Below are 17,598 nucleotides of genomic sequence, written 5' to 3'. Positions count from 1 at the left end.
CGGCGGCGGTGCACAAATGCTGCGCAGCTAGCGCCATTCGACGGCCAACACCGCGTTTCCTGGTGTGTCCGCTGTGCCGTGCGTGTGATCATTGCTTGTACAGCCCTCTCGCAGTGTCCGGAGCAAGTATGGTGGGTCTGACACACCGGTGTCAATGTGTTCTTTTTTCCATTTCCAGGAGTGTAACTGCGCACCAGCGGGGTATGCTGGGAGCGTAAGCACGCAGTCACTGGCTAGCATATGGGCTGCTGCTTAGGTAAGAGAGGTATGAGAGGAAAACGCCCCTCCCTCCAGGTCGCAGGGCCAGCAGCACACTGGAAACAGCACTGTATTCACAGTGCCTACCGTAATCCTATATTATCTAATCAGAGGTATCCGAACACCTATTGGCAGTAGTTTTGTCTCTCTGTATTCTTGTTATATACATATGTAATGTTAAAGTTCCTGGCAGATTAAAACTGTGTGCCGGACCGTGACTCAAACTCGGGACCCTTGCCTTTCGCGGGCAAGTGCTCTGCCAGGAAGCTTCATGTCAGCGCACACTCCGCTGCAGAGTGAAAATCTCATTCTGAAGGTTGTGACTAAGCCATGTCTCCGCAATATCCTTTCTTTCCAGGAGTGCTAGTTCTGCAAGGTTCGCAGGAGAGCTTCTGTGAAGTTTGGAAAGTAGGAGACGAGGTACTGGCGAAAGTAAGGCTGTGAGGACGCGGCGTGAGTCGTGCTTCGGTAGCTAAGATTGCCGGCACGATAGCTCGGCGTGTTCGGCCAGAGGGCTGCGTGCTCTCTGTAATAAGAAAACTGAGTCAAGGAACCAACGATCAATGTGAACGGATGTCTTGTGACGTCCGCCCAGACCAGACACAACGAACTATATTGAACAAAACGTGTAAAAAAAAATGGTAGAGCACTTGCCCGCGAAAGGCAAAAGTCCCGAGTTCGAGTGTCGGTCCGGCACACAGTTTTAATCTGCCAGGAAGTTTCATATCAGCGCACACTCCGCTGCAGAGTGAAAATCTCGTTCTGGATATACTAATGTTATACACTCCTGGAAATGGAAAAAAGAACACATTGACACCGGTGTGTCAGACCCACCATACTTGCTCCGGACACTGCGAGAGGGCTGTACAAGCAATGATCACACGCACGGCACAGCGGACACACCAGGAAACGCGGTGTTGGCCGTCGAATGGCGCTAGCTGCGCAGCATTTGTGCACCGCCGCCGTCAGTGTCAGCCAGTTTGCCGTGGCATACGGAGCTCCATCGCAGTCTTTAACACTGGTAGCATGCCGCGACAGCGTGGACGTGAACCGTATGTGCAGTTGACGGACTTTGAGCGAGGGCGTATAGTGGGCATGCGGGAGGCCGGGTGGACGTATCGCCGAATTGCTCAACACGTGGGGCGTGAGGTCTCCACAGTACATCGATGTTGTCGCCAGTGGTCGACAGAAGGTGCACGTGCCCGTCGACCTGGGACCGGACCGCAGCGACGCACGGATGCACGCCAAGACCGTAGGATCCTACGCAGTGCCGTAGGGGACCGCACCGCCACTTCCCAGCAAATTAGGGACACTGTTGCTCCTGGGGTATCGGCGAGGACCATTCGCAACCGTCTCCATGAAGCTGGGCTACGGTCCCGCACACCGTTAGGCCGTCTTCCGCTCACGCCCCAACATCGTGCAGCCCGCCTCCAGTGGTGTCGCGACAGGCGTGAATGGAGGGACGAATGGAGACGTGTCGTCTTCAGCGATGAGAGTCGCTTCTGCCTTGGTGCCAATGATGGTCGTATGCGTGTTTGGCGCCGTGCAGGTGAGCGCCACAATCAGGACTGCATACGACCGAGGCACACAGGGCCAACACCCGGCATCATGGTGTGGGGAGCGATCTCCTACACTGGCCGTACACCACTGTGATCGTCGAGGGGACACTGAATGGTGCACGGTACATCCAAACCGTCATCGAACCCATCGTTCTACCATTCCTAGACCGGCAAGGGAACTTGCTGTTCCAACAGGACAATGCACGTCCGCATGTATCCGTGCCACCCAACGTGCTCTAGAAGGTGTAAGTCAACTACCCTGGCCAGCAAGATCTCCGGATCTGTCCCCCATTGAGCATGTTTGGGACTGGATGAAGCGTCGTCTCACGTGGTCTGCACGTCCAGCACGAACGCTGGTCCAACTGAGGCGCCAGGTGGAAATGGCATGGCAAGCCGTTCCACAGGACTACATCCAGCATCTCTACGATCGTCTCCATGGGAGAATAGCAGCCTGCATTGCTGCGAAAGGTGGATATACACTGTACTAGTGCCGACATTGTGCATGCTCTGTTGCCTGTGTCTATGTGCCTGTGGTTCTGTCAGTGTGATCATGTGATGTATCTGACCCCAGGAATGTGTCAATAAAGTTTCCCCTTCCTGGGACAATGAATTCACGGTGTTCTTATTTCAATTTCCAGGAGTGTATTTCTGTACTTTTACACTGCATGTGAGGCATACGAATAGATCTATTAGTGGACTTTAATATGCGGTATGCCCACCCTTCGTCTTTATTATGGCTTGAACTTAGTTGGGGTGGTTTCAGTAACGTGCCTGAATGTCTGTGGACGATCGGCAGCCCGTTCGTCTTCAAGACCCGAAACAAAAAATGCTACTGACGTTGGACCCTGATGCCTGGAGCGAAGTCGACATTCTAACCCATCCTAAAGGTGTTCCGCTGGGTTCAGGTCGGGACTCTTGAGCAGAACAGTCCATTCTAGGAATGTTATTATCCATAAAGCGTATGATGCTGTACCACAAAGTCCATTGTCATGCTGATACAATCATCGTGTCCGGACTGTTCCTCTAATGTACGCAATACACATTGCTGTAAAATGCGTTCGTATCTTTCCGCATTTGGCGTTTCCTTATGTGCAATAGGGAGACTATGCCCTAATCATGAACATCCCCCCCTCCCGAGACACACACACACACACACACACACACACACACACACACACACACACACACACACAGTAACACCGTCTCCTCCAAACTGGATTGTTGGCACTACCCATGATGGCAGTAGCGTTCTCCGCATTCACCAAACGAAAACCCTTCGTTCGGGCTACCACAACGTCTATCGAGATTCATTAACCCGCATTAATCGTTCGCAGTCTTCCACTGCACAATGGCGCCGCTCTTCCTTTACACCACCTCAAGAGTCGGTTAGTAATGACTAGAGATATATGTGGCATATGAGAAGCTGCTCGACCACTGCAGTCCATTCTTGTGCTAGCTGAACTGCTAGTAGCACTTTGGAACTCTGAGTGATTACTTCCACTGATTTCATGCGATTTCTTACAGCCGGCCGGCCGGTGTGACCGAGCGGTTCTAGGCGCTGCAGTCTGGAACCGCGCGACCGCAACGGTCGCAGGTTCGAATCCTGCCTCGGGCATGGATGTGTGTGATGTCCTTAGGTTAATTAGGTTTAAGTAGTTCTAAATTCTAGGGGACTGATGACCTCAGAAGTTAAGTCCCATAGTGCTCAGAGTCATCTGAACCATTTGAATCTTATACTCGTCCTCCGCAATGTTCGAATGTCCTTGTTCGTCAGTACCCCAAGTCTGCCTGGTCTTGGTTTAGCTGTGGTTGTTCCTTCGCCTTTCCACTTCACAGTCACATCACCAACAGTCGGTTTGGCAGCTTTAGAAGGGTTGAAATGTCAGTGATGCATTTGTTTCTCAGTTGATGTCTGACGACTATTTCACGTCCCAAGTCATTGAACTACTCTGACTGCTTCTCTACTGACTACACAATACTGCCCATCCCGGGTGCGCCTCTCGTGACGCCGTGGTTTATTTCACACTGCAGTGTGTACGGATACGTTTGATCCGGTAGTGCATATTGCTATGGCGTGGTGTACTATTTCCTAATGAAAGTTGGCAACGGAAAGAATCCGTACTCGTCGTCAGACCTCACACTAACCTTGATGTTGTGTATCTTGCGCACGGACAACTCAGTTTGTATATTTTGCTTATTTTTTTCATAGTTCCACACAACTTCTTCCTGTTTTCTCGATTGATCTGTGTTCAGTTTTTCAAGGCCTATCCACTGTGCCAGCTTATAACTAAATCTGAGGGGGGTGCGATGGGGAGGTTCCCTTGTGAGAAAGCCAGAGGGAGAGCATGAAAGCGTATGTGCACGACTGGCGCGAGGACCGCAATAATTGTGGGACTGTTGATCGATGTGTCACAGCAAGCGTCAACGGTGACGATTTGTGTGAGAATTTGGAAACCGAGGAAATGAGCAAAAAGTAAAAGTTTTATAACTGATGAGGCAGAATAATAGAGACACTGTTGCTGGAAGGATTCCGTAGGCTTATAGCTCTAGAGCATCATCTGTAACTGGTAGCATTTTGATCTAGCTTCGATTGTAGTTCCACATAGATAATGCTGTACACAAAAGTTCCATCACGAAGACCATTCGGTGATTTGTTTCACCGCCAGCGTAATTTTGATAAAACTGTATCATCTGCTAACATAAAAATTCTCCGAAAGAATGACTGCCACTTCTGACAGAGCATCTACTAGATTTTACGATACTATTGGCACTCTAACAAATGGTCCAGTCACATTACTGTGACCATCGCCTATGATCGTAGTCAACGTGCAATAATCTCTCTCCGATGACAGGTGGTAGCACTAGCAGTGAAGGGCACATAAATCGTGCCGGGGGGGGGGGGGGGGGGCACCAGCAAACAGTACAGTTATTGTCGTAATTTGGAAACAGAGCGATTTATCTGACGCCCAAAAGGGCATGGTTATTTGCTTTCAGGTCAAGGGTGGAAGTATTTCCAAAATGGCTAACAACCTGAAACTTCCTGGCAGATTAAAACTGTGTGCCCGACCGAGACTCGAACTCGGGACCTTTGCCTTTCGCGGGCAAGTGCTCCACCATCTGAGATACCGAAGCACGACTCACGCCCGGTCCTCACAGCTTTACTTCTGCCAGTATCTCGTCTCCTACCTTCCAAACTTTACAGAAGCTCTCCTGCGAACCTTGCAGAACTAGCACTCCTGAAAGAAAGGATAGTGCGGAGACATGGCTAAGCCACAGTCTGGGCTGCCAGGAAGTTTCATATTAACGCACTCTCCGCTGCAGAGTGAAAATCTCATTCAAGTTTGTAAACTGTTCGCGTACCACTGTGGTTAAAGTACGCTGTGCATGGCAAAATGGCGCTATCCAAAACCACCGCCGAGGCAACTGGTTCACCACGGGCCATAGATGACAGGGGTAAACGACGCCTGCGCAGATCCCAGATGAACCAGGGGGCTACCAAAAGTGTCTCCTCAATGACCTTTCAGCAAAAGATGCTGCGTATGGGCCTCCGCAGCAGTCGCCTGCTTCATGCACCCACGCTGACTGCTGTTCATTGCCGACGAAGGCTGGAATTTGCACGCCACTGGACACGCCCACTGAGAGGCGACAGGTGGCCTTTTCACACGAATAACGTTTTCTGCTCCATCAGAGAGATGGACGTTGGAGTATGTCATGAAACGTCTGAAAGCGAACACTCTGCAACAATCGCCAGAAGGGTCCAGGGCGTTCCTTGGGTGATCTCATCAATCTCGAAGGCGTAAGGGATGAACACTAGTATTCATCTATCCTTGGGGACCATGTCCACCCCTACATGCTGTTTGTTTTTCCTCGACACGGTGACATCAACCAGAAGGACAGTGCAACTTGTCACACAGCTCGTAGTGTACGTGCGTGGTTGGATGAGCGCCAGGATGATTTTATCGTACTCGCCTGGCCACCAAATTCCCTGGATTTACAGCCCATGATGGTCGAGGCTGACTCTTGTCTTCAATTCGATGTAGCCCACGGAGGCTGACTCTGGCGGTGGTGGGATCCATCAGGTCGCGAGTTTCACATGGTAGATTCTCGACACAGTGGCACGTGAAGATCCCAATGCCTGCACAACCTCTGAGGTGAGGTATCCCACTAGTCGGGCACCCGCGATCAAATGCGATGAAATCGCGCGTCTTGCCACCTCTGCCCTCTGCTGTTACGCCGAGGTCCGATAGAAGGTAACACCGCAGTCTCGTTACACACTCAACCGTCCCTCTCCCCCGCCCCTCTCTCCCTCCCTCTTTTTCTTGTGTGTGTGTGTGTGTGTGTGTGTGTGTGTGTGTGTGTGTGTGTGTGTGTGTGTCTAACACAAGGCTGTCTCCAATTAAACTGATCATGAGTGTAATATTCTTTTACAATGTCCTTCCGTGTCGGAAACGGGGTACATCATCTTTTGGAATGTGAAGGAAGTACTAGAAGCTATATAATATAGCTGGCAGTAATACACACATCAAAAAAAGTTATGCATCACCTCGGTTCCGAGAGTTCCGAAACCTGTACAGAAAATTGGAATAGAGATCAACATAAACATCATTTCCGCCCTTTTTATTGCTCACGGAAACCACACATTGCATGTTGTACCACCATACAGCGAGACCTTCAGAGGTGCTGGTCCAGATTGCTGCACACACCGGTACCTCTAATACCCAGTAGCTCTTCCTCTTGCATTGATGCATGCCTGTATTCGTCGTGGCATACCATCCCCAAGTTCATAAAGGCACTGTCGGTCCAGATTGTCCCACTCCTCAACGGCGATTCGGCATAGATCCCTCAGAGTGGTTGGTGGGTCACGTCGTCCATAAACAGCCCTTTTCAATTTATCCCAGGCATGTTCGATAGGGTTCACGTCTGGAAAACATGTCCTTATCCTGAATGAAGTCATTTACAAGATGTGCACGATGGGGGCGCGAATTGTCGTCCAAGAAGACGATCGCCTCACCAATATGCTACCGATATGGTTGCACTATCGGTCGGAGGATGGCATTCACGTATCGCACAGCCGTTACGGCGCCTTCCATGACCACCAGCGGCGTACGTCGGCCCCACACAATGCCACCCCAAAACAGCAGAGAACCTCCACCTTCTTGCACTCGCTGGACAGAGTGTCTAAGACGTTCAGCCTGACCGGGTTGCCTCCAAACGCGTCTCCGACGATTGTCTGGTTGGAGGCATATGCAACACTCATCGGTGAACAGAACCTGATACCAATCCTGAGCGGTCCATTCGGCATGTTGTTGGGCCCATCTGTACCGCGCTGCATAGTGTCGTGGTTGCAAAGATGGACCTCGGCATGGACGTCGGGAGTGAAGTTGCGAAGCATTTACACTATTGCGCACGGTTTGAGTCGTAACTCGACGTCCTGTGGCTGCACGAAAAGCATTATTCAACACGGTGGCGTTGTTGTCAGGGTTCCTCCGAGCCATAATCCGTAGGCAGCGGTCAGCCACTGCAGTAGTAGCCCTTGGGCGACCTGAGCGACGCATATCACCGACAATTCTTGTCTCTCTGTATCTCCTCCATGCCCGAACAACATGGCTTTGGTTCACTCCAAGACGCCTGGACACTTCGCTTGTTGAGAGCCCTTCCTGGCACAAAGTAACAATGCGGACGCGATCGAATCCCGGTATTGACCGTCTAGGCATGGTTGAACTACGGACAACACGAGCCGTGTACCTCCTTCCTGATGGAATGACTAGAGCTGCTCGGCTATCGGACCCCCTCCGACTAATAGGTGCTGCTCATGCATGGTTGTTTACATCTTTGGGCGGGTTTAGTGACATCTCTGGACACTCAAAGAGACTGTGTCTGTGATATAATTTCCACAGTCAACGTCTATCTTCAGGAGTTCTGGGAACCCGGGTGATGCAAAACTTTTTTTTGATGTGTGTATATTCGATTCCTCTAATTTTCTCAGATTCATGTTAACCTCCACGACTTTATAATGGTTTCTACTGCCAAAATCCCAGTTGAGACTTTCTGCAATTCTCATCATTTGCGTCAGCAGTAATTTCAATGCATTCTTCAATTTCGTGGTCCTCCCTCTACGTATGGTCTCCTTATATTACTACCAGAGTCTACAAGTACTACAGTTAATTAACGTCATTAGTTGAGGTATCGAGTGCATATTGCAGTAAGGTTCTCGTTATTTAAGAAACAATGTGTGAACTTGATGACTTGATTATTTATAGAATCCAAGGTAAACCTAAATCTGCATGGGTGGAAAGGAATTTGTTGTACCCTGCGTCTCCAGGAGTAGTGTCTCAACCACTCTGCCTCCTCCCTCGACTTTTCACATTTAATGGTACATTCCGTGCCTTCTGCTTTCAATACGCATCCGACAGCAGTTTCACTTTTGATACACTCCTGCCTGCATTCATACGCCACTAGTATAATTCACAAACAGCTGAGGAAAAGTTGTATTGAGTTTCTTCGGCATTTCAAAGAAAACATCTAATATTTCGATGCAGATAAGCATGTATCATTATTGAAAGAGTTACTATGGTTAAAAAATGAGGTAGATGACTGAGGGCCGGCCGTTGTGGCCGAGCGGTTATAGGCGCTTCAGTCTGGAACCGCGCGACCGCTACGGTCTCAGGTTCGAATCCTGCCTCGGGCATGGATGTGTGTGATGTCCTTAGGTTAGTTAGGTTTAAGTAGTTCTAAGTTCTAGGGGACTGATGATCTCAGATGTTAAGTCCCATAGTGCTCAGAGCCATTTGAACCATTTAACTGAGGCATTTAGCCCCGAACTGCGGTATATTGCGGCAATTGACAGAATTAGTGACCAAAAACGTAGCTTACATGCTGCCTTAGAAAGGACATTACGGCTTAAGATAACCTCGACATCGAGCTCACTAAAGACTGAGCACTGGTATAGTTAGCCAAGTTTGAAAAAGTCGGCCGTGTGTCTACTCATTTGATCATCCAGACATTCGTCATCATTGATTTAGGAGAATTACAGTAAATAACAGGGCCAGATGGAAATTTCCACACTACTCTTCACAAACATGATTTCAGTGCTTTCATCATTGCCTCATCACAAGACTTTCAAGAAAAGAGAACGCAGTATACCGTTCTCAATGAGAAGACAACGTCAAAAGCTAAAGCAGCCATCAGCGTGTCTCTCTGAAGAATCACAGGACCGTTAAAATCTTCGGGATATACGTACACGATCTGGCCGACAATGATTCTAGCTCTTTGAGGTTTTTTGTGGCCGACGCAGTTTATAAAGGAAGATCGTATCGTTATAAAATCATTAAGAATCATATCGTCAAAAATGCAGTCGAAGACTTTCAGATGATCAGCGTTTGGTTTATAGACCGTTGGGATAAATGAAGTTAATGTACACTGAGATGGCAAAAGTCATGTGATACCTCCTTTTGTACGGCGTAGTACAGCAACTCGACGTGGCATGGACTCAACAAGTCGTTGGAAGTCCCCTGCAGAAATACTGAGCCATGCTGTCTCTATAGCCGTCCATAACTGTGGAAGTGTTGCCGGTGTAGAATTTTATGCACGAACTGACCTCTCGATTATGTCCCACAAATGTTCGATGGGATTCCCGTCGGGCGATCTGGGAGGCCAAATCATTCGCCCGAACTGTCCAGAATGTTCTTCAAACCAATCGCGAACAACTGTAACGCAGTGACGCGGTGCGTTGTCATCCATTAACATTCCGTCGTCGTTTGGGAACATGGAGACCATAAACGGCTGTGAAAGGTCTCCAAGTTGCCGAACATAACCATTTCCAGCCTGCGATCGGTTCAGTTAGACCACAGTGCCCAGTCCATTCTAGGTAAACAAAGCGCGTGCTATTACAGAGCCACCATCAGCTCGCACAGTGCCTTATTGAAACTTGGGTCCATGGCTTCGTGAGGTCTGCGTCATACTCGATTCCTAACATCAACTCTTACCGACTGAAGTCGGGACTCATTTGACCAGGTCACGGTTTTCCAGTTGTCTAGGGTCCGACGACGTCGTGGTCTTCCCAAAGGCACTCGTGTCGGTCGTCTGCTGCCATCGCCATTAACGCCAAATTCCGCCGCACTGCCCTAATGGATACGTTCGTAGTACATACCACATTGACTTCTGTGGTTTTTTCAGGCAGCGTTGCTTGTCTATTAGCACGGACAAGTCCAAGCAAACGCCGCTGCACTCGGTCGTTAAGTGAAGGCGGTCGGCCACTGCGTTGTCCGCGGTGACGGGTAATGCCTGAATTTGGTATTCTCGTGACGCTATTGACACTGTGGATCACGGAATATTGAATTCGTTAACGCTCTCCTAAACGAAATGTCGCACGCACCTAGCTCCAACTACCATTCCGCCTTCGAAGTCTGTTAATTCCCGTCGAGCGGCGACAATCACCTGGGTTCAAACGACAGCTCCACCTATGGACTGCCCTTTTAGTCCTAGTGTACGCGGTACTACCGCCATCTGCATATAACTACCCCATGAGTTTTGCCACCTCAGTGTAATCCGGGTACAGAGACAAAAAGAACACGATTGACCATCAATTACTGGCATCAGCCACGACCGCCATACGTATGAAAGTGTTTGTCGGGAGCAATCTCGTGCGGAGTCACCATATAAACGTAAGTGTTGAAAAGACAAATGCCAGACTCAGATTCTTAGAACGAATCGTAAGTAAACTGGTAAGACTCTAATAACAGCTGCGAGATAGTTTAGCCTGCACGAGGGAATCCCAGAAATACTCCACAAATTCCAGTAAAAGATGTTACAAGGAAATCATTGTACCTCACGAAATTCTGAAAGTCCACGTTCCAGAACGATTTTTCGCTCGGCAGCAGAGTGAGCGCTTATTTCATAGTTAAGAGGTTAGGTACTACAAGATGTGAAGGTGTGGGGGCGGATCATCAATCGTGCCTGACATCTGCGTCAGTAGAGCACTTGCCCGCGAAAGGCAAAGGTCCGAGGTTCCAGTTCCATTTCGGTACACAGGTTTAATCTGTCAGGAAGTTTTACACATTACTTCCTCGAAATTATATCTCACATAATGATCACCGAGGACAAATTAGAGACATCTGGAAGAATACTGCGTACCACATGCAATTGGATTTTGAGAAAAAAAAAAGGGGGAGGGTAGTGCAGATAGAAATGTAGATAAAGTTTTAGACAACGGACTATTAACGTACAAGCACCACGGTGCTAGTAGGACAGATCGCGAACGGCTGCGTTAGTGGTTTAATAGATAAGCTACCGCTGTCATCCTTACGTGAGTGACGCGCGGTCTAGGGAGACTTGCTACGGTTCGCGCGGCTCCGCCCGTCGGAGGTTCGAGTCCTCCCTAGGGCATACGTGTGTGTGTGTGTGTGTGTGTGTGTGTGTGTGTGTTGTCCACAAGTAAGTTAGTTTAAGTTAGATTAAGTAGTGTGTAAGCCTAGGGACCGATGACCTCAACATTTTGGTCCCACAGGAACTCACCACCACTAAATCTTACGACAGTTTCGGAAGATTAGTGAATAAAACTAACAGATACTCTGGAGCACAGGCACATATAGCAACCGCCTTAGACATTAACTGACAACAAAAGTGGAGACAAACTTCAAATAACATCAAGTATCACCATACTCACCAGACAGTGGAATAATGCGTCGCTGTCGGCGACGTTTCCTACGACAATAACATAGACAAAACAAGGAAAACATATGCACCTTAATATTTTACGTGTTGGTGGCAAACTGGTAATCTTGCGGCATTACATTTGTGTAACTGAGATAAATATTTTAGCTTATAACTGATAACCATACACATAATGGTATTAGCTAACTGGTCAGTGACTCTTAACGGTTCTCAGTAGCCGCTTTCATACAACATAATAAAACGGTAGTTCCATATCTTTCGTGAATTTCAAAGTGATGCAGAGCCTGGACACTGAAATGTACCGTCTGCTATCTCTAAGGAAGCGAACTTCACAATCAAGTAGCTCACGCCGGGCATTCCTAACAGTAGCAGTAAAAAAAACGGAATTGTTAAATGTAACCAGTTGGATAACAGTGTCACATAATTTACACTTTCTCCTTCCGTGGAATACCTAGAGACGTTTGAGCGGCGGGATCCAGCCAACACATGGCTGCTTTAGCATCTCCCACTACACTGAGCTCAACCTAAATTATTATTTTCTTGACTAGAAGAGCAGGAAAACGAAAGAAAGAAGGTTTAATGCTTCGTCTAGGTCATTAGAAATAAAACTTGATGGCAGATTAAAAATGTGTGCCGTACCAAGACTTGAATCCGAGACTTTTACCTTTCGACGAAGGTAGCAGCCTAGGTCTGGTTAACGATTCATCTTCGCCTGAAGTGATCTAAGCCCTGCTCTTCCCGAATACGACCCAAGGGCTTAACCAATGTGCCACCTTGATCACTACGAAGAAAAACATCATCCCTCTGACTTCTTTGTACATGTTATGTTATGTTATGTTATGTTAACCGGGGATCTAGAAACGACGGAGAGGCTCTGTCCCCGCCGCAGCCGCAGTGGTCCGCAACCCCACGACGACTACCGCAGTCCACTTCACCCCTCCGCCGCCCCACACTGAACCCAGGGTTATTGTGCGGTTCGGCCCCCGGTGGACCCCCCAGGGAACGTCTCACACCAGACGAGTGTAACCCCTATGTTTGCGTGGTAGATTAATGGTGGTGTACGCGTACGTGGAGACAGTGTTTGCGCAGCAATCGCCGACATAGTGTAGCTGAGGCGGAATAAGGGGAACCAGCCCCCATTTGCCGAGGCAGGTGGAAAACCGCCTAAAAACCATCCACAGGCTGGCCGGCTCACCGGACCTCGACACAAATCCGCCGGGCGGATTCGTGCCGGGGACCGGCGCTCCTTCCCGCCCGGATCTTTGTACATACCTACGTATTAACCCATTCAGAATAATTTCCTTTATTTCTTCGCCGCAAGTATTCAGTAGCAACGACTGAAAATAAACTAGCGATCCAGGTGGCACACTGTCTAAGACACTGGGCTCTTTATTCGGCAAGAACAGGTTTCATATCCCCAACCAGTCAACCAGATTCAAGTTTTTCATGCTTTCCCTAAATCATTTGAGGCAAATGCCGGGCTGATTTCTTAAATAACGTCGTCGCACAGAACTTCCATTCCAATTTTTCTCCATCCCGAATGAAAAGAAAGAGCAATGGAATAATTAATTTTGGGAGGTGATAAGCGCAAAATACAAAATAACTGCTGCATAAAACAGGGTTCTCTCATTAAGGAGTAGTATTTCAGTGCTGTTTCATTCCGCACTTTGCACTCTGTACATTTTTGCGCTGATCCCAATTCATAAGCTTTACCATGTTCGTGCCGCGCAACATGCGAACATACATGGTTTTCTATGGGACGTGATGGAACTGGGAAAGTTGGGAGACTGCAACGCGCAGCTCATGCCGCCCACTACGTAGCTAGAAACAGAAGCCATGCAAGCGTAGTACAAGTGTGTTCACTTACCGCCCGTGGTGGCGGCTGCCGCCGTATCTCCCCGCGGCCAATAAGCTGAAACAGATTAACGCTCCGTCACCAAACGACACATCTTTGTTGTCACAGAGTGCGTTACGTCACTGCCCACCATGGTGGAAGTGAGAAAATCGCGCTTAGAACTTGATCTCGTGCGTGAACATTTGACCAATTTCTAGCAACAGCTTCAAGCCCATAGATCTACGAAATAACGAGGCATAGCGACGAAGTGTGCACTAAAATGTGCCCTAACAATGTTGTGACATGTGAAATAGTAATACGCATAGAAAGAATACCAGAAACCGGCAATGAGCCGTGTGTGTCACTTACCGTGCGTGTTATCCCTCTGGCGGTGTCATACAGAAAGCTAATACCTTCGCATAGAAATACAGGATGCCCAACGGCTCCCCATACTTATCAGGCTGGACGCATGATCGCAACACATGGGCAAGTACCCGCTGGAGATCGGCGATAATTCATGGTGGTGGTGTTAGATTGGAAATCTTTCAACCCAGGGTGTCCACGCTTGCCCAATTGTATACACGACTAGCGTGCGAGCTGCTCATTCTAGACGCGTGATGTTCTCGTGTTACTGCTACCCTTGCGCCAAGCAAGTCGTTGAGCATTATCGTCCATCAAATGAAACCCATATCCATACGCAACACGAAAAATACAAGTATACATTTGGTGCACGACCTCCATATTAAGGGGCTCCGGAAAGGCTCAAAATCATGAAAAGTTCAATTTTTACTTTTTTGCGTTTTCTGAATCTGCAGACTATTACCTTTTAATAGATATATAATTTATTCAATTCCGAAGACTACAACTATTTTTAATTTTTTTAAATGTGTTCTACATGGGCGTGACCCACTGTGGCGCTGTTAAACTGCTGTCAAATGGTGTTATTATTAACGTCCGTGTTCATCAGGTACATTTTAGTGATGTGAGATAAAGTATGTGTTGTGGCTAACCTGTGATGGTTCAATATATATCGCTGGTGTGATTGTCGATTGTTTCATGTTTATTTACTCTGTCGGTATCTCGAAAATATTCGTAATTAATTCTGTTTCTTGAGTCTCTGTTTTGTTGAAGTATAATAATGAGTAAAAGTAAAGTTATTAGAAATCCTCTGAAGGCTTTTAAGAAAAGGAGAAATGTTGGAAAGCCAAAGGTATGTGTTATTACTGTAAACAATAAAGACGATGAAAATCCCCAACATAGCTTGTGTCCCAAAGAAGAAGACAGTTGGTGTAAATATAACAAAGGATTGCTAACTGGTGAAGTGTACACTCATAAGCATAGTCTGCCTCATGCAATAATGGAGGTGATAAAACCTATTTTCAGAGACTTAGCAGCACCTGAACTGTTGAAAAAGTGTATTCACGGAAAAACTCAAAACCCCAATGAAAGTGTAAATAGTATTATATGGTCGAGAATCCCCAAGACTGTATTTGTTGGAATAGAAACACTTCACTTTGGTGTGTATGATGCTGTTGCGACTTTCAATGATGGCAACATTGTAAGGTGCAAGGTATTTAGAAATATGGGAATGAAGATAGGTTCTAACATGGTACGAGCGATGCTTGCTTTAGACAAGGAACGCCTTCGGGCAGCAGACAGGACTGTAAAGAGTCTAGAAATACAAGCAAGAGTAAACAGGAGGAGGAACAAGAGGAAGCTGGAGGAGGAGTTTGCAGAGGATGAAGATAATCCATCCTATGGACCTGGAATGCACTAAAAAGTTAATCCAATCTTTGTCGCTCGATTCCCAAAACTTTTATTTTCTCATACTAATTACATGTTTTCTAAGGATCTTCCAAACATATTTGTTTCAAACTTTCAGTAAATGTTACACAGTACCTTCTGCATAATTTAACACAGCCTTTTTCCAAAAAACTGTATCTTTTTGAATACATAAATAAAAAATTGCAAAAAAATGTTGTGAATTTTCATTACAATTGAAAAAAAAATCATCTTTAATAACTGAACTAAAATTTTGTAAAATCCCTGTGTTAAGTTGTAGCCCATATTCCAATAAATAATCTGTAAAAAGTTCAACTTCCTACCTCAAATACTTTGTGAGGAAAGATGTAATTTATAAGCGTTATTTTAACATTGCAAGTATAGGGCGTTCCGGAGCCCCTTAACTGCAGTCGTCACAGCCCCCATAAAGCATAATCGGTGCTGTACAATTGTGTTCCTAATTTGGGGCATCCTTCAAACCAACTTACAGTTCCGTGACTTCTTTACTTTGTTGCTACTATTATTCACGTTTCGGCCCTACTGGTGCACGCTATATACAAGAAGGGCTCCCTTCCGCTCGTCAGAACAAATTTTCCGCTTTTAGTGGGTTTTCCTGCCAGGCCAATAGCCCACTATTGAATTGTCGGCCTCAGATTACTCTGTTTCGTACATCAAGTTGCATTATCCTTGAGACATCCAGGACTTCTTTAACTAGGACTTATTTAATTAGGCCGGCCGGGGTGGTCGAGTGGTTCTAGGCGCTACAGTCCGGTACGGTCGCAGGTTCAAATCCTACCTCGGGCATGGATGTGTGTCATGCCCTTAGGTTAGTTAGATTTAAATAGTTCTAAGTTCTAGGGGACTGATCACCTCAGCAGTTAAGTCCCATAGTGCTCTGAGACATTTGAACGATTTTAATATTAGCTTTACTGATACTCCTGTATAATTCAACATCGTGCCTGGTTAATCTGGTTGGTTCCAATCTTTTAATGTGACCACAGAACTTCAGAGTGTTCTTTCATATCAGAATAAATGTTGGTATACTTTTCAGATTTTTATTTGCTCTTGGTATGTTCCTTCTTCAGTACAATTTGGACCTAATATTTCTCTGCTTCTTCAATCTCTCTCTCTCTCTCTCTCTCTCTCTCTCTCTCTCTCTCTCTCTCTGGTGTGATGACTGTACTGCAGTATCTCATTTTTGTGTATTTTGAGATGCATTTTTGTTGTTGTTGTTGTTGATGTTTTTTGTAGGCCTCAAAGTGGTTTTCATTTTATGACAAGGAATTTCGTAACCCACCTTTTCCGTGCCAGTTTCCGGAATGGTCTTGATTAAAAATTAGGACTGTTAAATTCTCTCGATTTTCCCGTATTTAGTTTTTTTGAATTTTGGGTGCCAGGTTGTTGCTAGACACGCATTTTTAAAGATGTTTTGAGCCTACCCTTATTGGTTCTTTAAGAAATTATATTTCTATTTATGTTGTTTAAATGTCCTGACAGATCGCCAGATTGTCTGCAAAAGCTTAAGCAGTCTATCGTTCTTTGTTTTATTTGTTGCAACGTTGCTTTGAATACCCTCATTTCACTACATCCTTTCACTGTGCTATATACAAACGTAAAACGTGAAAATTTGCAAAATACAAACTACGCGAGTCACAATGTAACAAACAACTGCGGTCTGCAAGGGGCGCCCACCATCTGACACAGCAAACCGTCTGTGGGAAATGGCGCTACGCAGAACGAGGAGGGCCGACGAGTGCCTATCTTCACCAGCCACAAGGAGACGAGGCAGCTTACATTACTTGCCATTTGTAGGCCTATTGCTGCCCAGCCCGTAACCAGAAATTGGCCAGCAACGGGAAGTGAGGCGGCTGCAGCTGATGATTATCAGGATGTAAGCCAATACCGTGTTGTTTGACCTCAGGGTGAGAACTTCAAGCCTGACGGCATCTACATCTACATCGATACTCTGCAAATCACATTTAAGTGCCTGGCAGAGGGTTCATCGAACCACCTTCACAATTCTCTATAATTCCAATCTCATATAGCGCGCGGAAAGAATGAACACCTATATCTTTCCGCACGAGCTCTCATTTCCCTTATTTTATCGTTCTGATCGTTCCTCCCTATGTAGGTCGGTGTCAACAAAATATTTTCGCGTTCGGAGGAGAAAGTTGGTGATTGGAATTTCGTGAGAAGATTCCGAAACGCTTTTCTTTTAATGATGTCCAGCCCAAATCCTGTATCATTTCTGTGACACTCTCTCCCATACTTCGCGATAATACAAAACGTGCTGCCTTTTTTTTTTGAACTTTTCCGATGTACTCCGTCAGTCCTTTCTGGTAAGAATCCCACACCGCGCAGCAGTATTCTAGAAGAGGACGGACAAGCGTAGTGTCGGCAGTCTTCTTAGTAGGTCTGTTAAATTTTCTAAGTGTCCTGTCAATAAAACGCAGTCTTTGGTTAGCCTTGTCCACACATTTTCTATGTGTTCCT

The 17,598-nt window shown here is 46.8% G+C and overlaps 1 protein-coding gene across 1 annotated transcript in view; it reads right to left on the bottom strand.

The window, feature by feature from the left end:
- LOC126249416 (bromodomain adjacent to zinc finger domain protein 2B-like) overlaps positions 1-13,205 on the bottom strand; it is a 352,537-nt gene extending 339,332 nt beyond the window's left edge. The window contains exons 1-3 of the mRNA XM_049951070.1: positions 13,170-13,205; positions 11,919-12,013; positions 11,719-11,848 (exon numbers count right to left, since the gene is read on the bottom strand). Of these exons, the coding sequence (XP_049807027.1) occupies positions 11,719-11,848; positions 11,919-12,013; positions 13,170-13,205 (261 nt within the window). The remainder of the gene's footprint in view (positions 1-11,718; positions 11,849-11,918; positions 12,014-13,169) is intronic.
- Positions 13,206-17,598: the final 4,393 nt, after the last annotated feature.

This window comes from Schistocerca nitens, chromosome 3, assembly GCF_023898315.1.
Source record: "Schistocerca nitens isolate TAMUIC-IGC-003100 chromosome 3, iqSchNite1.1, whole genome shotgun sequence".
NCBI classification, from domain to species: domain Eukaryota; kingdom Metazoa; phylum Arthropoda; class Insecta; order Orthoptera; family Acrididae; genus Schistocerca; species Schistocerca nitens.
Note: the sequence above shows the minus strand (reverse complement) of the source record. Positions and strands in the feature narration are given on the sequence as shown.